General features: G+C 20.6%; 3 protein-coding genes across 3 annotated transcripts; 2 read left to right on the forward strand and 1 right to left on the reverse strand.

Annotated features, from left to right (window-relative positions):
- Window positions 1-918: 918 nt before the first annotated feature.
- Bm1574 (Uncharacterized protein) lies at window positions 919-2,186 on the reverse strand (the record flags this gene model as incomplete). The annotated part of the gene is made up of 3 exons (XM_043079340.1): window positions 919-1,080; window positions 1,392-1,511; window positions 2,082-2,186. 3 exons carry the CDS (start codon window positions 2,184-2,186, stop codon window positions 919-921), a joined length of 387 nt encoding a protein of 128 aa, XP_042935274.1.
- A 3,259-nt stretch (window positions 2,187-5,445) lies between these two features.
- Window positions 5,446-8,113, forward strand: Bm5977 (Uncharacterized protein; the record flags this gene model as incomplete). The annotated part of the gene is made up of 7 exons (XM_043079341.1): window positions 5,446-5,514; window positions 5,766-5,944; window positions 6,430-6,571; window positions 6,684-6,851; window positions 7,110-7,276; window positions 7,403-7,646; window positions 7,829-8,113. 7 exons carry the CDS (start codon window positions 5,446-5,448, stop codon window positions 8,111-8,113), a joined length of 1,254 nt encoding a protein of 417 aa, XP_042935275.1.
- Window positions 8,114-18,332: 10,219 nt separating this feature from the next.
- Window positions 18,333-21,365, forward strand: Bm17555 (Uncharacterized protein; the record flags this gene model as incomplete). Its single annotated transcript, XM_043079342.1, has 5 exons — window positions 18,333-18,457; window positions 19,969-20,077; window positions 20,407-20,519; window positions 21,007-21,069; window positions 21,170-21,365. The coding sequence occupies 5 exons, from the start codon at window positions 18,333-18,335 to the stop codon at window positions 21,363-21,365; spliced, it is 606 nt and encodes a 201-aa protein (XP_042935276.1).
- Between the last annotated feature and the right edge of the window lie 1,143 nt (window positions 21,366-22,508).

The following is a 22,508-nucleotide window of genomic DNA, read 5'->3' on the forward strand; positions in this document are numbered from 1 at the left end:
AAAAAAACTGAAAAAATGAAGTAAAATAAAGAGAAATAAATGGGAACGATTGGAAATGTTTAGAAGTAATTTTAATTTCAATTAGAAATATATAGGATAGAAAGAAAGAAAACGAAAAATGATGTCAATAACCTTTTATTTGCTCCGTTAAAATCACATTTCTATTTCACATTTATTAGATTTTCTTTTTATTTTTTTTTATTTTTTGATTAAATAAAATTTTTTTATAACAAACAAAATTAATTTCATTAATTTGTAATATTTTTTAGTGTTAATTCTCATTTCAATCAATGTAATGAATTTTCAATCCAATAAATATAAAATATTCCTTTTTTCAATCATTTCATAGTACAATCTTTTTAATAAAAATCATAATTTGCATATTTTTGAATGCTCTAAATTTTTACGTATATTAAAGAAAAATGTAAAATAAATCAAAAAAAAAAGAAACAAAAATTATAGCTAATATTAATCAGAAATTATTTGAAAATGCAATGTTATATTTAATTATGACGCAGTTTAAAATATCAGTCTTTGAATTCCAATTTTAGACAATTAATTATTCAATTAATTCATTTACATCTATCATCCATTAATTAAATTATTGATAAAATCATTAACAAAATGATTACTTAAAAAAATATCACTAATTTGGAGGATGAATAATGATATAACAATAATAAATAATAGCAATTAGTTAGTTTTAATTATGATGCATCGATAGAATAAGCAAAATTATCCTATCAAATAATCAATAATTAAATATCCATAAACAAATAATTAAAATTAAGCAAAAAAAAAAAATAATAATTATTATTTGTTAATAATTAATTTACTACATTCAAATAATTGTAATAATTACTAAACATTCTTTATTAAGAAATAAACAGAGCAATTTTCAACTTTTAATTAAAACTATTATACTGCATCAGCTTGAAAGTATGCACAATTTTTTTGAAGTATATTAGAAATAAGCACCACCGTTGGTAATTGTTCATTAGATAAATTTTCAAAACGTTGAAAATTTCGTTCATACTCATTCGATGTAATAATTTCATCTTTGAACAATTTTTTCATGACCTAAATTAAGTTTTTTTTTTTGTTTAAAAAAAACTGCAAACATGAATTTTGATATTTAAAAATTAAAATGATAAAATTTTAGGACAAATATTGGTGGTGATAATGAATGATAGTGATTAATTACATTTGCTTATTCGATAAGATGAAAGATAAAAGTATTAAAAATTATTTTGAGCAAAAATAATAGTAATTAAAAAATAATAATAATAATAGGTAATTACTTTTATAAAAATCCTAATAAATTTTTAATTTACGACAAATATTTTCATTTTATAATTAATAAATAGTTAAAGTTTAAAAAATTTACATACATTTTTGATTAAATCTCTGCTTATTACTAATTGTCCAACTGCAATAATTAAATGATTTGCAAAATTCTTTGGATTACTATCCATTTGATCACGATTCTCTGCTAACCAATCAAATGCTTCCTTGAAAAATAAAAAAAAGAAGAAAGAAATTCCATAACATTAAAATTATTTTTCCAAAAGTGTCTTTAATTCATAATCTATAATTTAATTCAACATTGATAAATAATTTTTCAGTAAGCATTAATGAAAAAATTTTGAAAATTTTCTTTCAGTATTATAAAAAAAAAAAATAATTTTGACTGTTATCATAACCAATAATAACAATTTAAATTAGTTAAATATCAAAATATGCAGTTTGGATTGCTACCACAACTAGTAATAATAATAAAAATACTAATAATCAATAATAATAATAGTAATAATAATAATAATGATAATAATAATAATTAATAACAATAAATTAATAATAATAATTATTAATAATAATAACAACGATAATAATAATAATAACAAGAACAAAAATAATAATAATTTAAATCAACAAAGTATCAAAATACACATATTTTATATTTTTTGAATTTACAAGAATTAGAATAAATTTTCCAGAATTAACTTTTTCTTAAATTTATATCATAGATAATTATAACTATAACATACTCTGTTATCATTATTATTATAACTATAACATACTCTATTTCGCTGCTGAATATTATTACGTTCCATTATTGAACCAATTCGAAGAATTTCATTAATATTTACCTTTGCTTTCCTATTTTTTAATTTAGATTTAACCATCTCACTGATAATTACCTAAAATTGAAGTTACATTCAAAGTTCAAAAAAGAAAAAAAAAAGAAGAAATAAGAAAATATAAAGATCACAAATTTCACTGATAAATTATAATTATAAAATACTCAATTAATTTACTTAACACAACCAATTACAACCGTTTCAATATTAACTAAAACTGGCAATGAATAAAATAAAAAATATTTTGGATTTTTTTAAAGTTACAATCAAATTAATTTTGAAAAATTTAACAACAATTTAAAAACTAAAAAATAAGTAAAAAGCAAAAAATGCAGTCATAATAATAATAATAATAATAAAATAATAATAATAATAATAATAATAATAATAATAATAATAATAATAATAAAATAATAATATAATAATAATAATAATAAATAATTAATAATATATAATAATAATTAATAATAATAGTTTAATTCAGATATTGTAGAAGATTTTTTCCTCCAAAACACTAATGATTATACCATTTGACATTTATCGAAAATTTTCTCAGACTATTTATGGTAACTCATTAAGTAATTTTATTACTTCTATATTCTTTAAAATAAATAAATTTGCCAATTATTTCGAAAAAAATTGCAAAAAAAAAAAATGTTTAAAATGTAGAAAATACCATAAAGAATTAATTTGAATTTGAAAAATGAAATTGATATAAGCTAAAAAGTGCACTAAATTACATGAATTTAAAAGTATTATTTTTTAGCATAATCTTTAGTATAATATTTATTATATTTATTATTTTTTATAATATTTATTATATATCTATTATAATATTTGTTAATAAACATTCAATAGATAAAATCATCATAGAGATAGATAAAAAATCATCATAATGATAAATAAAAAAATATCATAACAGTAGATAAAATCATCATAATAATAGATAAATTAGCTGATAAAAGATTAGGACAAAACTTTGCAAAATAAGCGAAAACTTATTTAAAATTACAAATTATAAAGATTACAAAATTATAAAACTTAGATTTTGAATTTAGATTATAAAGATATCAATACAAAATAACATACGAATGATAAGTAACACTACTATCTTCTTTTTTCTTTAGATTTAAAACTTAAATAGCTTGAATCATATCATACTGATAAAGTATATTCTTATCATATTCTTATCACATATCTTTCAAAGAATTAGTTCAAAATTCATTTTACATTAATATTTTGAAATACAATTTTTCCTCAGTTAAATTAGATAAACTGATAAAAATTTGCTATAAAATTTAAAAGAAATATCAGTGTGAACTAATTTGCTTTAAGATTTTCGTTTTTCTCTCACATTAGCATACATTTTCAAATTATTATTTGATTAATTAATAAAATAAAAATTGAAAATAAATTATGCCAAATTGATTTCACGAATATAACAATTACTTATTTTAAAATTTGACAACAAAATGTGTCAAATAGTAAAAGCTAAAAGAATAAATAAATTTAAAAAAGAAAACACTATAACAAATTGAGAGATATTAGAGATTGAAAGGAAATAAGAGAATGCGTTAAGAATTTTTACGCAAATGGCATAATAGCTATGACATTTTGATAAATACTTTTGTTGTAAAAGTAATGGAAGTAAGAAATAATTAATAATTAAGAGATTGGGTAAACTGAATTAATTGTAATTAATATTTGTAATCAATAATCTTAAAAATAATTATTTAAGTAAAATTATAAATGTTAAGTTTTTTTTTTTTTTTAATTTTTAAAATGTTTTTCGTACAAACTTAAATTTACACTTATTATTTGCTTATACAAGTAGTCATTCACTATTGTTTCATTTCTTTAACACATTTTTAATTTGAATACTTTTAATTAAGTTTTGAAAGGAATGTTTGCTCATCGCAGTGATATTTTGCATACGGTATTTACTACGTTCGTAGTCGTATAATTCGTACGTGTTGATGATCGTTTATACGTAGTAATGATGTTGTATTATTAGCCGCATTCGTAAGTGTCGATAATGTTATGTTAGCTTCATTCGTACGTGATAATGTTATGTTGTTAGCTTCATTCGTACGTGATAATGTTATGTTGTTAGCTTCATTCGTACGTGATAATGTTATGTTGTTAGCTTCATTCGTACGTGATAATGTTATGTTGTTAGCTTCATTCGTACGTGATAATGTTATGTTGTTAGCTTCATTCGTACGTGATAATGTTATGTTGTTAGCTTCATTCGTACGTGATAATGTTATGTTGTTAGCTTCATTCGTACGTGATAATGTTATGTTGTTAGCTTCATTCGTACGTGATAATGTTATGTTGTTAGCTTCATTCGTACGTGATAATGTTATATTGTCAGCTTCGTCTGTACATGATGATGCTGTGATGTTAGCTTCATTCGTACGTGATGATATTTACGATGTTAGCTTCATTCGTACGTGATGATATTTACGATGTTAGCTTCATTCGTACGTGGTGATATTACGATATTAGCTTCATTCGTACATGTGGTGTTTCATGTAGGAAATTGATGGGGAATATCTGCAAATATGCAATACAATTTAGAAATTCTAGAAGTGATCTGAAAGAATTTCGAGATAGACGGAACGAGACGGTATTAAGTATTGCTTTACATAATTCATTATCGGCGGGTCGAAAAAAAAAAAGCTTGAGAAATATTTTCAAGATTTCGAGAGATTTCGTTATTTGTGATTTTGATGACAGTGCAGTTTCTTAAAGTAACGATAATTACTAATGTAATTGTTTCATTAGTTTTACAGTGAATTTATCTAATTGAATTTTATTGCCGTACGATGTTACTGTCTCAATGAAGAGATTTTATGATGATTTTGAAAGTATGAAATGAAAGAAAGGGAAATTTTTTGATTAGTCCAAAGCATTAATATTTTGTATGCTTAGTAAACATAAATGTTATCTGAGAATTATCTGATATTTTTCTCTTCTTTTTTTGCATATCATTTGACTGTATTTAGTCGTTGTAAAATTGTGATGACTCGTAAACGTATGTCTCATTGTTTATTAACTGTAATGTTAATTATTTTTCGTGTCAGAACTGTAATTCATAATTACGCTCAAAAAACATATATATATATATATGTTTGTCGATTTGCTTATTTCTTATAATTCTTTACTTATTATTTGTTGCTATAGAATAGTATTCGTTCGTAGCATAATTTAGAGGAACGATTTATCACTAAGCGTTATTGATGGTATTAATCATTTTTTAATGTTTTCATTTGCTTTTCTGCAGATACTTCTGAATGTAATGGGCAGCAAATTCCCAGAAGTATGGGCAGACGACGAGCAGATGTCTGGGCTTATGTCCATGATAAAGGTATAACACATTTTCAATTTTCCGTTTATCAGTAATTTTGGTAAATATTCTAATTGACAATCAATCCAATGTAACAAGTTTGCTTTAACATAAATTATCCGAACTTTCAACATTTTAACAAGTTTATGCTTTAACACTGTGAATCTGACAAACGTAGGTAATGGAAAACTGTTACAAGAAATCCGGAATAAATGTATTTCACATTGTTTCGTCATTATATATGTCAATTTTTTTTTTCTTTTTTTATTCAGGCACGAGATGTGAATCCAAATGATTATGATCGAAAAATCGAATTTTGGTCCGATATGATTGCAAAATCATGTGATAGTGAGAGAAATGCAATTTTTACTATCGATATATTGAAACGGCGCTTTCGTCGAGGTGACCAGCTACCGGGTTCGCTTAATGTTATTATTCAACATATGCTTGAGTAAGCTTTTCATATGATTGAAATTTTAATATATTACATATATATATATATATTATGTTTTTCAATGATAATTTTGCTAAGTGGATGGATTCGTTATAGATATGAAAACTTTTCGCAGTGCAGCGTTGCTGCTAAATTGGCACATTTAAAATTCGAAATAACTTTTAACAAATCACATCTTTTTTCACAAATGATATTGACATCACTGATTAAACAGCTATACCTCTATTGTGCCTTGTTATTAATACATTGATTACATTGTCGTCTTTATATACTTATTAAGATGACAGATGATTCTTGAAATATCCGCAAATTTTTCTTAGAGGATGTAAATAAAACAGATAAATTTGACAAATAATTTAAAATTTTTTAGAACACTGTAATAGATTGTAATCGATAATCACTGTTATCAAAATTACACTGCAATGATCGATTCTAATTGCTAAAATTTGATATATGATAAAGCAAGTATTTTTTTTTTTCAGTACAGGTGAAATTACCACTTTGGATGATTACAAAACCCGAAATCAGAATTGGCTTCAGCGAGGATACAAATCATTCATGGGAAGTTTGTGGGGTGCTACCAATGATAATCAGACAGAATATGTTCATCTTCCAACTGTTAAAGTAATATCTCTTTTTATTATTAACTTTACTTAGTCCTTTTCAATTACATCTATATAAATTGGATAGTTGTAACATTTGAAAATTTTTTCCAAGCATTGTGAAAATTTTCCAGAAACATGCTGACAATATGTTGGAATTTTTCCGAAGTGAATATGCTGTTGATGATGATATGCTACCGGAAATCGTTGATTCGGCAGAATTTTTTGAAGAATGTAAACATTTAGTTGCTAACAAGAAAACTTATGATGTTACACTAGCAGAACTTGTTAATCGAGGCGAAGTTTGTTATTATGGATCTTCTTTTTTTTTTTTTTTTTTTCATTTTATGTCATAAAATGGCAATTATTGTCCATCACAAAAAAAAATGCTTTATTTTTAACTTTATTTTGATCGTGCAATTTATTGCTTCTGTTTTTGAATGAATAGCTTCTAGAAATTTGCTGTGATTTGTTGAAATTTTCCGTATGTGATCGATAATTCATCTAGTTTATCATTTTCTTTATTTGGCTGTTTTTTGTAATCGTAAGTTTACTTGCAGGTAACAATAGGTTCATCTAAAATAGGTGAGGAGATTTTGAAATTTCGTGACAATGCTGCTCATGGTCCTATCAAGTGGACAGAATCTGATGCTAGTGTTCATGATATGAGGCGAGCAATGAGCAAACTAGAACATGAAATTAAACGTTTGGAAATAAAAGCAAAGAAGTAAATTATTTTTAATAATCTGAAAAGTTATTGTTTCATTATTTTTATTTATTATGAATATTTTTTTTTTTTTATGTCAAATTGGTTGTCTTTAATAATTTCTTTTTCTCTTCTTTTTTTTTTCAGAGCTGAACAAGATGCTCGTCTATACATACGTCAAGGTGATAAGAATCATGCTGCGCAATATTTACGTCAAAAGAAGCGAGCTCTAAAAGAAATTGAATCAAAAGACAATCAATATCAAAGGCTTTTGGAAATGATGCAACAATTAGGACGAACAAAGCAAAATAAACAAATTTTGGATGTATACAAAGCTGGTGCTAATGCTTTTAAAGCTACTTTGCAAAGGCAAGGTATTTCTCCAGAAAAGGTATATTTTTTAAATTAATTCTCTTGTTATTTTCAATTCATTTCAGTTGACTTTTATTACATAATATCATTCTTTAATTTATTTTCTATTCTTTGCTTCCATTTTTTTTTTTTTTTTACCTAATACTTTAGGATATTATTTCTTTATTTGCTCAATTTTTTTTTTGTTTTTATTTGTTATAGATTGATGAAACTATGGATGATATTGATGATGCTATGGCAGCTGCTGAGGAAATTCAAGATGCTATTGCTGCTGGTGTGCCAACATTAGCTGCCAGTGAAATTAATAAAGATCTTGAAGCTGAATTAAATGCTATACTTGCTAGTGACAATAGTGAGATAGATTCAATGATTAAGGATTTGCCAGATATGCCATCAGAAGAACTCTCTACAGCTGGTCCTGCTAAAACTAGTAATGAAGATGATTCAATTGTAGCACGTCTAAAAAGGTTACGTGAACCTGTTTAATCGTTAAATTTTGTCCACTTATTATATTAATGATATATTTTATTAATTCATAAGCAATTTTGAACAATAGTCACCATATTATCACTGATGCAATTTTATGTAATTTATAATTTTCTCAAGTTGTTTTTTTTTTTTTTTTTTTTTCTTTCTTTCGTGAGAGGAAGCGAAATATTATGTAATCCTATTTATAATTTGATTGAACTTAAACTATTCTGTTTACTATTTGATTGAGTATTTTGATTTATCAGAAGAACAAAAATGATTTATTATGTGTCGCGGAATGTAGGATTTTAATTTTAAGCCCCTCAATTGTCATCTATTATTGATTGATTGCTGCTTAGATTAAACTGTAGTTCCTTGATCCCAGTCTTGTTTTTTTTTTATTGTACAGCATGCTACTTACATTCTTTCTTGTTCTTTTTATTTAATTGTAAAAGCAAAAAAAAGTTGTATTCATGAACATTAGGCATAAGGACAATATTTTGTTGATATGATAATGATAGGAGATAGGTCAACATTAAAGTGTTTATACTGTCGTTGGTTATTTTTTGGATGAATCTTTTTTGAAAATAAATAATTCTATCTGATCAGTTTGTTCAATTAAAAGTGAAACAACAACAAAAATATGCAAATAAACTGTAACCATTTCTATAATTACAAATTAAAATAGCCTATTAAAAAAATTATTAAAAGAATTGAAGTGTAACACAATCATAATTGCTACTGCAAATAATTCTGTTCAAAATTGGTTGACGAAAATAAATTTCAAAAAAATAAAACGTACTGTGCGCACTAATTAAATGAATTGATAATTCAAAGTGTTAGAAATGTTTGCTGTTCAAAAAGATTAAAAAATGTATCGAAAACTGAAATATTAATGTAATGGCTAATATGCAATCGAGAGTTAAACTTACTAACAAATATTAAAATTTTTTTATTCGGAAATTTATTTGTTCATTTGTTCATTGACATTCATCTATTTATTTGTTTATTTATTTACTCATTTAATTATTTGTTTACTTGCTTATTTATTTATTTATTGCTTTTTCTCTTTTCACTTTCCCAGCGCGGAAAAGCTTAAGATGACAAGATGAATGATTGGAGGAGGCAATTTTCAGAATTAGTTGAGGAACCGATCACTTTATGCTTGATATGATTAGATATCTACTGATAAGATAAGGAAGGAGTCGTATAAGAAGTGGACGACAATAATATTGCTAATAGTTCAATGATGCATTTATTATGTTTATTACGTGAAACGTTTTTTTACGTGAAAATTTCTGAATGTATTCTATACTACAACAATGCAGCGAACAATTTAAGAGAAAATAAAAACGAGAATGACTAGCAGGTGTTCCTAATATTTCACGTTATATTTCACGTTATACTTCACGTTTTACAACGTATCCATCGTGTAGTATCATTGCAATAAATTCAAATCTACAAATGATTTAATCTAATCAAATATTATATAATAAAATAATATTATTTCTTTTTTTCTAAATTAATTAAATTGTAAGTTTAAAATTAAAAATTAATCAGATATTAAATTATTAATCAGATGTTAATCAAATGTAAAGTTTATTGAATTTAATTTATCACAAATTGTAGCAAAGTCAGTGGCAGTAATATTTCATTATTTAACTATTTTGCATAACAAAATTAAAATACATTCATACTTTTATTACAAATTATCAAATGATTTTTAGTAGTAATCAAAGTTATCACTTTGATTATCACTTTAAGAAAAGATTCGATATTTTGGAAAGTGAAAATGAATAAGTATAAAAAATTTTTGGAATTTTTGGAAAATGAAAATGAAGTGAATGAATAAAGATTATATCTAGCAGATTTTTTTTCGACTGATAACGACTGATATAATTCTTATAAAATTATCACTTTAAGAAAAAAGATTCGATATTTCTGAACAGAAAAAAAAAAAAATGAATTATTTGAATACTTTGTGTCACAATGAAATGATTTCTATCTAATTTCTTATCTTTATAAGATGACACAATTTCAGGTATGTGTTAATTCCTATAAATAAATTAAATTTATTTATTTGTAAATAATTTATTTGCAATTAAATACATTTTACAATTCTGTAATTAATTATCTTAACAATTAACATAAAAATTTTCATTGCAAAAATTGCTCCAAGTTAAACAAGAAAAAAGCAAAAAATTGAATTCAATTTTTATTTCTCGACTAAACATAAATCTTTTGAATTCAATTTTTGATTCTCGACTGCACATATATCTTCTGTAGTATGTCTAACTCTTCTTGTTGATTATATAGTAAAACGTTTGAAAAACTAATTTAATCAATAATTTTAATTTCTAAATTAAAATCAATAAATTTTATTTAGAATTAAATTAAAATTAAATATAGGACAACAAAAATATGTCAATGCAGTCTTAAATGATATTTGTTTTGAATAAAACCGATACATGCATAGGTGTAGTTGTTGTAGTGAAATTATTGAAAAAGATTTTTCGATGAGATAAACGATGTGATAATATTTTGATAGTGATAAATTTGTAGAGAGAAATGATAATCGATCAATTGATAAAATTTTATCACTACCTTTGATTATTTAAACAAATTTTATTCATTCATAGCTAAACTATTTATCATATTTTAGTTCATTTCTTACTTATAATATTTCATTCTCAAAAACATTTTATTGTAGACAGAAGAAAATAATTTAATTTAAACTTTATTATCTTTAATCTTTCATTTTTAGCTTAAAAAAAAAAAAAAGGAATAAAATAAATTATTCTTTAGTATTACTCAATTATTCATATAATAGTATTAAAATATTTTTGATAATTTAAATAATTTGAATGAAAAATTTTACCATTTTTTATTTTTTTTGCAGATTGCATTAATGAAATTTATGAAATGAAAAAATTTTTGAGTGCAAAATTTTATTTTATTGTTTTTTTTTTTTTTTTTTTTTGAAATAATTTTTCAAACTAATTCATTTCATTTCTTAATGACATTTTTTTTTTTTTTCACATTGTATTTCTAATGATTAAAATGAATGTATGAAATTTAATTTCTATGAAATTTAATCGATTCATCTATTTCTCAATGTTATTCATTCTAGTCTTTTCATAAATAATAGAATTGAACTTTTATTTTACAAAAATTTTTGCTTTGCCAAAAATTTAATTTTGAAGAAAAAAAAAAAACAAAAAAAGAAAAAAATAAAAGAAAATATAATTGAAGAGAGAGAACATTTCTTATAAAAAATTACACATTAAACATTTTAGTCATTTTATTAATTTCAAAAATTGAAAAACAAAAGGTCAAAAAGTATCATAAATCGATGAATATATAAAATTAAACTGTTTGAATTCTAACAATTGCATAATTCGCATCGATCGATCAATCGATCAATCAATCAATCGATCGATCGATCGATCTATCTATCTAATCTATTTGTCTAATCTATCTTTTATTTTCTTCTTGTAATTAAATTTTTTCAGTTGGAGCAAATTTAAATTTTGAAATGAATATAAAATAAAATAAGTTATCCATATTGTTATGTTATCAGTAATTATCACTAAAGGTATTTTTTCAAAATAGTAGAGAAAAAATTATCAGTCTAAGATAATAGATAAGGATGCAAAAGATTATAATTATGATAGTGATATTATACGTGATAATGTCGTACGTACGTGGTAGAATACTTACGTATTATTTTATCAGCTAAGTTTATTTAAATTGAATAATACTCGAAACTATACAAGTCAAATTTATTAAATTTAAGGAAATCATTAAATTTGTAAGTTTTTAAAGAAAATCATTTATTTTAAATTAAACTTAGCTGATAAAATCATTTTGTGATAATTTTGAAAAGTATAATTTGAAAAATAACTTTCTTTTTTTTTATACGAATTGTGATTTTTCTTTTTTTTTTTTCTCTTCTATGATTTTAAAAATTAAAGAGAAAATTTAAGAAATTAGATAAATTTTTTATAAATTATACATCCTAACAAATAATCAAAATTATTTGCAAAACAATATTAAATGCAAAAAATCCATGCAATTATTTGATGATAACAAAATTTCATTAATAAATTTAAAATTTCAAAAAAAAAAAAACTTTCTTTTCCTCTTTGTTTATATTACATAGCCTTTTCTCTTGTAAATTCACAAAATTATTTGAAAATTTTTAGAAATTTGAATTAGTTTTAAAGAATTAAATTTTAAACAAATAATAATTTACAATTTTTCATTCTTTTTTCTTTTTTTTTTTCGGTCTATGAAAAGTACAATTGTTCCGAAAAGAAAAAAACGAAAAAACGAAGTAATGAAACGATGAATTTCCATTTAATTTCTTTGATAACATATACCAAAAATTTATACTTTTCGTTTCTTTTTTCAAAAAAAATTCTTTTTTTTTTTTTTTTTTTAAATGACATTTTTAATTATTACATTTAAAATAATACAAGAAAAAAAAAAGAAATAGAAAAACAATCAATTTAATAATATCATCAAAAATTGTTTATCATTTAAATATATATATTTTATTTATTTAAATTTCTATTTATTAGTTTTATTAATGTTATCAATTTAATAATATCATCAAAAATTGTTTATCATTTAAATATATATATTTTATTTATTTAAAATTCTATTTATTAGTTTTATTAATGTTATCAATTTAATAATATCATCAAAAATTGTTTATCATTTAAATATATATATTTTATTTATTTAAATTCTATTTATTAGTTTTATTAATGTTATCAATTTAATAATATCATCAAAAATTAAGTGTCATTTAGATACAAATATATTTTATTTATTTAAATTTCTATTTATTAGTTTTATTAATGTTGCAGAATGTCATTCGACAATTCACTAATGTATTTTCAATGGAAATTTTGCATAAATTGAAGTATATTACAACAATTATAAAATCCAATTCAGTTCATAAATGAAATTTTCATAACTTCAAATTGAAATTTAAATTGAAATCATTAAGGCTAGGCGATATTGATGAGAAAAATTTTTCAATATTACATTTAAAATAGAAAAGAACTTCGAATTAATGTAAAGTTTGAAATTTATGAAAAATTTTTTTTTTTTTTGTTTTACTTTCATTCAATTATTTTTCTTAATGTCATCTATTCGCTAAAAATTTTTTAATTAATTTTTTTTTTTTCTTTGCATAGTTTCAATTCATCATTTATTTTAATTTAATCTAAATAATTTTTGCTACATACACTACTTCGTATATCTTTTATCTTCCATTCTTCGATTAAAAATTTAAATTTTCTCTTTAGCTTCAATGCAAACTCACTTTTTCTTTCTTTTTTTTTTTTTTCTACTTTTTATTTTCACTTTCTAATTTGTTCACTTTTTTTTTTTGCTGTAATAATGCTAAATTAATAAATTTTGCTAAAATTTATTAATAAAGTAAACAAAAAATGGTTTTTTTTTTTTTACAAAAAAATATTTTAATTAATTTATTCATTAATTAATTTCTTTAATTTATCAATTATATTAATCATAAAATCATTTTACAACTTACAAAGTTTGAGTTTGAGCAGTACTATTAATTGTCGGTTAAAAAAAAATTTTTCGCCTTTTCATACCGGATACTAGTAGTTGTGCCCTTCATACCGGATTTATTAATTGCGCTCTTCATACCGGGTACCACTAGTTGTGCTCTTCATACCGGATACTGCCAACTGTGATCTTCTTACCGGGTACCACTAGTTGTACTGTTCATGCCGGATACTGCTAGTTGTGCTCTTCATACCGGGTTCCACTAGTTGTGCAATTCATACCGATTCTCATTTATTTCCTGATCCGTTCAATTCATTATTGTTGAATGATTTTGTTCTCTATTATTATTTAGTATATCTATCAGCTGTAAATAATGCAGATGAATAAACAATTTTTTATGCCAATATGATTTTGTCTTAGTTTCTATTTTTTTTTTTTTTTCATTTCAAATCAATATCATTTCATTATTTCATTTCACAACGTTTTTCTCATTGTCCTCAATTAAAAGTGTTTTATCGAAAGAATTGGTTTTTTGTTTTTTTTTTTGAGAAAGAATTTTAAAATTTCTTTTTTTTTTCATTTTCATTAATAACAGAATGAACAATTTTAATTTTTACATTTAACATAAAACAAAAAGTTATTATATCAAATATGAAAAAGTAAATTTTAAAAAAATTGTAATTAATTTATTTGCAAAATTAAATTTTTTATAAAATAATGGTAATGTAATTTATGCTAAATCATTTCTTTTTTTTTTTTTTTCTATATATGCTCGTTAAATAGATGTGAAAATATGAATTAAAATTAATTAACTGTGAAAGATTGAATTTAAATTAAAAAAATTAAACGAATAAATTCAATTAAATGTTTGAATTTCAAATGAGATAGGAAGGATTATGTGGAATTATTCAAATAATCAAAATTAATAAATATCAAAAATTTGCTTAGAAATTTTTCTCGAATTGCTCATTTTCAAGTTTAATTAATTATTTTGCTTTTGTATAGCCTAAATTATACAATCATTTTAAAATTACTTAGCAACCATTGAACTCAAATAATGCTAATATTTCATCAAAAAAAAAAAAAAATAGGAAAATTCGAGAAAAGATTCTAATTTTGAAGTTAGAATTAATTTCTTTTTTTTTTTTTTTCAAATAAATGTCAGAGTTCTTTGAAGAAATTCATTTATATTTAAAATTTTTTTTTTTTGAAATGGCAAAAAGAAAAAACAATTCATTTAATTAACATTTTTTGATAAAAAAAGTTTTCAAAAAGTAATCAATAATTTAGTTTTGAAATAAATGTTAAATGATTATTCTCATTTTGAATAAATATGAACAATTGAAGAAGTTTACGTCACAATTCGACAAAATACTTTTTTCAACCTTTTTGTCACATCAAATATTTATTTCCTTTTTTTCAAATTGTCTTTTTGTAAAAGATAAGTGTCACCTTTTTCATTTATGAATCATCATTTTCAATTGCTACAAGTTGAAAATACTTTTGATTTTTTTTTTTCAAAATAATCGAAATTACATCATCTCACATTTAACCTTTAACCTTTCATAAAATTAAAATAAATATGAAAAAAAAAATATTTAGAAAAACGAATTTTAAAAATTGATGAGATTTCTGTTGTATTATTGTTATTGTTTGATTGAAAAATGTGTTTTAATTTCATTGCTAAAAAAAATTTTTTTTTTCTTTTTATTGTTGTTGCGATTTGATTAATTTGCAAAAAAATTTTTTAAATCAAACATTTATTTTATCACAAAATTGATATAACTGATAAAAAAAAATTTTTTTTTTATAATTATTATAAAATATAAATTAACAAAAATAAATTTTACAAATAATAATTAATTTTATTGCATTTTCATTTCTATTATATTATTTTTTTTTTTTTTTTTTGCAAAAAATTTCTAATCAATTATTAAATTCTTCAATTTTTAAATATAATTGAAATGATATATCGTCGATCATTAATAAATAAAATTTTTGTAAATTTTGAATAATTATGAAATTATAATTAAATGCTCATAAAGTGAAAAGGAATTTTTTTTTTTCTTCAATAATTTTAATTTTTTAATCAAACTACTGTAAAATATTTGAATTTTTTTTTTTTTTTTTTTGTTTTAAAATCATAGCAAAATATAAAATTCTTTTTCCTAAAAATTTACAAAAAAAAACATTTTTTGTTTTCATTTCTTCCTTCTTCTAACTTTTTTTTTTTAATTTTTTTTTATTTTTACTTTTTTTTCCTAATTTTTGATATTTAATTTTTATTTTTTTTTTTTTTATGATTTTCGATTTTTAATTTTCCTTTGTTGTCATTTTTTTTTTTCTCTTTTCTATAAATTTGTCCTTCAAATCAAACATAAAAATAGTAGGAGAAAAGGAGCCCAAGCGCATTTATACCATCAAAAATAATAGAATGCCTCTGGTAAAGTGCATCATTGAATTTATGAGAATTGTTTGAAAGAAGATTTGAATGAGTTTAAAAAAAAAAAACAGAGAGAGAGAGAGAGAGAGAGGGAATTAATTGATTTTCAGTATTGGTATGTATTACTATCAAATTATCATTCAATTTTTCTCGGGAATTTTTTTTCATTCACATTTTTGAATTTTTTATTAAAAATTTGAATAAATTAAAATTAAAATTTGGCCTCATTCTAAATTCTTGATTTAATCCATAAATTTTAATCTAACATTCATTACCATTTATAATTTAGACATTCAATGTATTATATTAGATAATACTTAAAAATAGAAATTTTAAATATAAAAAATTAAATGAGTAAAATTTCAAAATCTTTCAAAAAGAAAAAAGAAGTTTAAAAGGATATTAAAATTAAAAATGTTAGCATTGATAATCAAATGATAGATTTATTTAAGTGTAAATGTTAATATTAAATAATATTATAAACTTTTTTGATCTTCCAAAAGATTTATGCATTTTTTTTTTCATATTCGATAATCATTTAACAATTTTATGTTAAATGATAATAATAAGATTTGATAAAATGATAATAACTTGAAAAGGATTAATTATTCACTTATCATTAACATACATCAAATAGTAATCATAACTCGAAATGTCACTGTCATCTGTCATTTATTATTTACCATCATTTAAATAAATAAAAAAATGATTGAAAACTATTTTAAAATATTACTTTATTTATTTTTTAAAATGAATGATAAAAATTTAAGAAAAAAAAAATTACTCAATATCATATAATAACAAATTTTTGATATTTATAATAATAAAACTTTTTATATTAAATTTTTAATATAAAACAATCATAAAATAAAATTTTTAATATTTCATTTTAAATTCTAATCATTCAATTCGAGTAATTTCTAAACAAAACAAAACAAAAAAAAAAAGGATCGCGTAATTATTCTGTCGATGTAATTATTCTCTCAAAATTATAATTTTCAAATTACAATTTTAACCTTTCATTTTTCATCTTTATCAATTGATGCATCAATTCTCGTTTGTCACTCTTTTTAGCTTATCAAAAATATCATTTATGCAATTTTTTCTTCATTTTTTTTTTTGTTTTGTTGTAAAAAAAAAAAAAAAAAAAAAATTGTTTTATTTTTTTAAAATAATAAAAAATTAATTTTTAAAAAATTTTCATAAATGCATTTTTTGCCTCTTTGTTGTTTAATAATTGCGCAAGTATTGCTTAATCATTCATTATGCAATTAAATAATTATAATATAATTAGAAATTATTAAATATAACAACCCTTCTTCTTCTTTTTTTTTTAATTATTCAAGTAATAATTGTATTTTTTGAAATTTAATAAAGATTTTTCTTAAAAAAAAGCATTGCATTTTTTTTTTTTTTTTGAAACTAAATTTTGATGTGTTAAAGAAGTAGGAAAATTTTAATTTTTGATCAAATAAACAAATTAAATGTTCGCAAGAAAATATAAAAATTTCATTTTGAAAGCAACAAAAAAAAAAAATTCATTAAGCATTCATTGATAAAATAGTAATGAAAATAAAATTTAAATTTTAAAAAAAGAAAAAGCAAATTTTTAAAAAGGAAATATTCGCAAAGCAATTATTAATAGGTAATAATGGAAATGAAATTTAAAATTACTTATGGTATTGATGAAAAAATGATTAAAAGCAACAAAATGAAAAATGAAAAAAGAGAAAATTTTTTTTTTTTTTTTTGTAAAATGAAAGATCAATTATTGATTTACCTGTGTAATCAAGAGAAAAACTAGTTCTTCTTTTTCAATTCTTAAGCAAACTATTTTATTGTAGGTGAAAAAGTATTTTAAATTACTACCTAAACTAACAAATTTTCTTTTCATTTAATTTTCACATATAAAATATATCGTTTTTTTTTTCTTTTTTCATTTCCTTTCTTTCAATTCATTTATATCAAATTTTTATTCCAAAAAAAAAAAAAAATTTTTTTTTTTTTTAAAAAAAAAAAAATTTTCTTTTTAATTTATTCATTTTTTGCTTATAAAATATATGCGTTTTTTTCTTCTTTTTATTTATTTTTAGTTTATTTATTATCAAATTTTGTATTCTAAAAAAAAAAAAAAAAAAAATTTGAAAATTTTTTAAGAAAAACATTAAATATTGCAGAAAATGTAAAAAATTAAAAACAAAAAAATAAATAAATAAATAAAAATAAACAGCGATATTGTTTATTAGTGCAATGAAAAATGCAAGGCGAATGTTTTTAATCATTGCGACAATTTGGTTATCGCATATTTGTCATAGCATTGCGACAAAATTAGTACGAATTGAACGACGAATTCATTTTGGAAAGAATAGTAAAAAGTATGTTTGGAGTTTATTATTTTATCATTATTATTAATATTATGATTGTATTATAGTTATATTTATAGCTGTGATTTGATCATTTTATCACTATTATTAATATTATGATTGTATTATAGTTATATTTATAGCTGTGATTTGATCATTTTATCACTATTATTAATATTATGATTGTATTATAGTTATATTTATAGCTGTGATTTGATCATTTTATCACTATTATTAATATTACGATTGTATTATAGTTATATTTATAGCTGTGATTTGATCATTTTATCACTATTATTAATATTATGATTGTATTATAGTTATATTTATAGCTGTGATTTGACCATTTTATCACTATTGTTAATATTATGATTGTATTATAGTTATATTTATAGCTGCGATTTGATCATTTTATCACTATTATTAATATTATAATTATATTATAGTTATATTCATTAGATCATTTTATCACTGTTATTAATATTATGATTGCATTACGATTATATTTATAGTTGTCATTAGAATTATTATTTTATCACTTTAATTCATATTATTATTGGATTATAGTTATCACTAGAATAATCATCTTATCACTATTATTAATATTATGATTGCATTAAAGTTACATAGTTTGGATTATAATTATTATTTTATCCCATAATTGGTATTATTACCATCATGACTTTACTATAGTTATATTTATGGTTATGATTGGTACTATAATTTTATCACTATTATTAGTACTATTATTATTATGATTTGTATTATAGTTATATTTACAGTTATCACTAGAATTATTATTTTATAACTATTATTGCTATCATGGTAATATTATAGCTATATTTATAGTTATGATTAGATTATTTTATCATTATTATTACCATTATGATTATATTATATTTAATTTAATAGTTATAAAATAATAATTCTATTAAATTTAAGATTTAAATTAATTTTAAGATTTAATTTATTTAAGTTAGATTTAATATAATTTTAATTCAATATTCTCTAACTATTATATTTACCAAATAAGTGAGCAAAGAACAAAGAGAATAAAAATAATTTCTTTTTAATTATAAATTTAATTTGAAAATTTTTTTGCATAATTTTTGACTTCTCAATTAGTTTTCATTTCATTATTAGTTTGTTTTAGAAATTATTGAAATATATTAAATAATTCAAACAAGAATTAAATTAGATATAATTAAATCAAAAATTTTAAATATTTGGTTTAATTGAAAAACGATAATAAATTTTTAATAAAATAGCAAAAAAAAAGAAAAAAAAAAACGACATATGATATTTTATTTTGCTTGAAATCTTAAATAAATTAGAAGAAAAAAGTTAATTTTAATTACATTTATAATAATTTTTAATTTTTTTATTTATTTTAGTGTTACTTAGTATTTTAATAATTATTTTTAGTATTTGTTTATTATTATAAAACTATTATCAATGATACGATTATCAGTACTTTTTCTTTTTTCTTTTTTTTTTTTTCAATCAAAATTAATTATTTTCAGTAATGCAATTAATTTTCGTATCCCAGAATATTTTGATCTTAAAGGTGAAAAACTTAATTCATTAATGGAAATGATTAAAGAACGTACCAATATGTTACAACAAAATGAGGTGATAATTGATAATTTTTAATTATCTACATTTTCTACAATTTTCTTTTTGCTTCTTTTTATTATTTTTTTTTTTTTAAATTTGAAATTCAATTAATTTTGGAGTAATTTATATTTGTAAGTTTGTGATAATTTGAAGTAATCTATATTTTGAAGTTATTTTTTATTATTAATTAAAGATAATTTAGAATAATTTATGTAAACTTTTTTTTTTTTTGTTCTTTTTCATTATTATTTTTTAAATTTTTTTAAAAAATATTTTAACATAATTTAATATTTTTATAGATCTCTGTGATATTTTTACTAATTTTTTTGAGAATTATTTTTTAGTTAAAAAGAAATGAAATACATAAACGTTGTTTGTGGATAATTGGAGTAATACTTCCGGCATATGCCTTAGCATCAATTATTTGGATTGCTGCAAATATTATCTTTTACAAAAGGTTAATCATTTGAAATTTTAAAAATTAAAAGAAAAAAATTTTAATTTCGAATACATATATATTTATGCTTGAAAAATGAAAATTTTAAGTTGTAATTTAAATTCATAAATTTTAATTATGTATCATATGCAGTGTGAAAAGATGAATAGATCAATGTAAACAAGTGATTATAACTTTATTTAATTCAAGTAATTAAATAATTTTATTAATTAATAAAAGTAATTAAATTTTTTTATTAATATAAGTAATTACAAGTAATTAAACAAACAAGTAAGTATAATTTTTTTTTTTTTTACACAAGTAATTAAATAATTTTATTTGCACAGGTAAATAAATAATTTTATTAATAAGAATTGCTAAAAATTTATGAATAAAGATGAATTTTAACAAAAAAAAAAAAAAAACAAGAAACGATGAATTGATTATCAGTGATAAGTGATAAAAAAAATATAGTAATTTTAATTTTAATTAGTAATTAATATTATAGGCAAAAAGAAAAATTAAAAAATGGTGATAAAGACAATATATTTAATCGAAATCAAGAAAGACAGTTAGTTTAATTATTTTTTTTTCTTTTTTGTAAAAAAAGAAAAAAATTTTAAATATATTTTATTTTTTATTTTTTTTTTAATGATAGCAATTAATTATAGACGTTTGTTGGAGCGATATAATCAAATTCCATCAATTGTTAATTCACAATTTGTTAAACAATCAACGTTACCTATGACTGAATTCAATGACGAAAGTAACGTTGAAACCGTGAATTCCACGTTTGAAGCTAATCGTGCACGTGTTGAAGCAATATTAAAACGTAACAATGAACCACAATTTATGAGGAGAATTTAATAAATTTTTAGCAATTTATTAAATTTCATTTCGTTTTTTTACCAATTTCAAATTTAATAAAAATAATAAAAAAAAAGAAAAACTTTGTTTTTGGTTTTATTTTTTTTTTTTTTCGGAAAATATTTGTACAGAATGTAAAATTTTGTAATAAAATTTTGATGAGAAAAAAATCTTTATTTTTGCATGATATTAAATGAATTTAATTTAACTGCTATGTAATGCATAAAATAAAATGAAATTATCAAAATTATATTGGTTAAAAATTTATTTTCAAATTATTTTTTGAAATTTTTCGACGAGTTTGTTTTTTTTTTTTTTTTTCAATTTATAATTATTAAAGTTGTGTTTGCATTTTTAATCTTTTAATTTATTTAGCAAACAATGTTCATACAAAATTAAATTTTATTCTTATGTAAAAAAAAAAAGAAAAAAAAAATTGTTTGAATTAATTTTCTTTTTTTTCTGCTGTTGAAATTTAGATTAGAATAATTTATTGATGAAGAAAATGACAGTTTTAAATTATTCTTAAAATAAAACTTTCAATAAATTGTTTTTTTTTTTTAAATTTCGCATGTTCTACACTTCAAAGTTAAAGTAATTGAATTTCAAAATTGCAGTTATTTACATATATTCCGATAAACAAAAAAAAAAATTTGAAAAAAAAGTAAACAAAATTTTAATTAGAAGTAAGTTACTTCCTAAATTAGATATAAAATTAAGTATGCTTACATTATAATAACTAATACAAATAATATTTTAAAAAGAAAATAAACAAATGAGATTAATTAGAGCTATTTTTGGAAATATTTTTTGATGTAATTTTAAATCGAAAAATAAATTTAATTAGAAATTTTTTTGTTAAATATTAATTTCATAAATTAAATTTAGCAAGAAAAATTAAAGAAAAGCTTCGTTGGAATGTATTTTTGGAATTTAGATTAAATGCAAATTTTATTGTTTCTTTTTAAGCATTGTTTGAAGCATTCAATGATTTTATTTCATTTTAACTTTTATCAATTAATTAATTATTTATCATTTATCTAATAATTTATCTTTTTTTTTTAGTAAGTTTATTGGGTTGCAAAGAATTTAAATTTAAAATTTATTTGTTTAAATTTTATTTGCATAAAATTAAAACTGTTT

The sequence above is a fragment of the Brugia malayi genome, assembly GCF_000002995.4.
Source record: "Brugia malayi strain FR3 genome assembly, contig: Bm_v4_Chr2_contig_001, whole genome shotgun sequence".
NCBI classification, from domain to species: domain Eukaryota; kingdom Metazoa; phylum Nematoda; class Chromadorea; order Rhabditida; family Onchocercidae; genus Brugia; species Brugia malayi.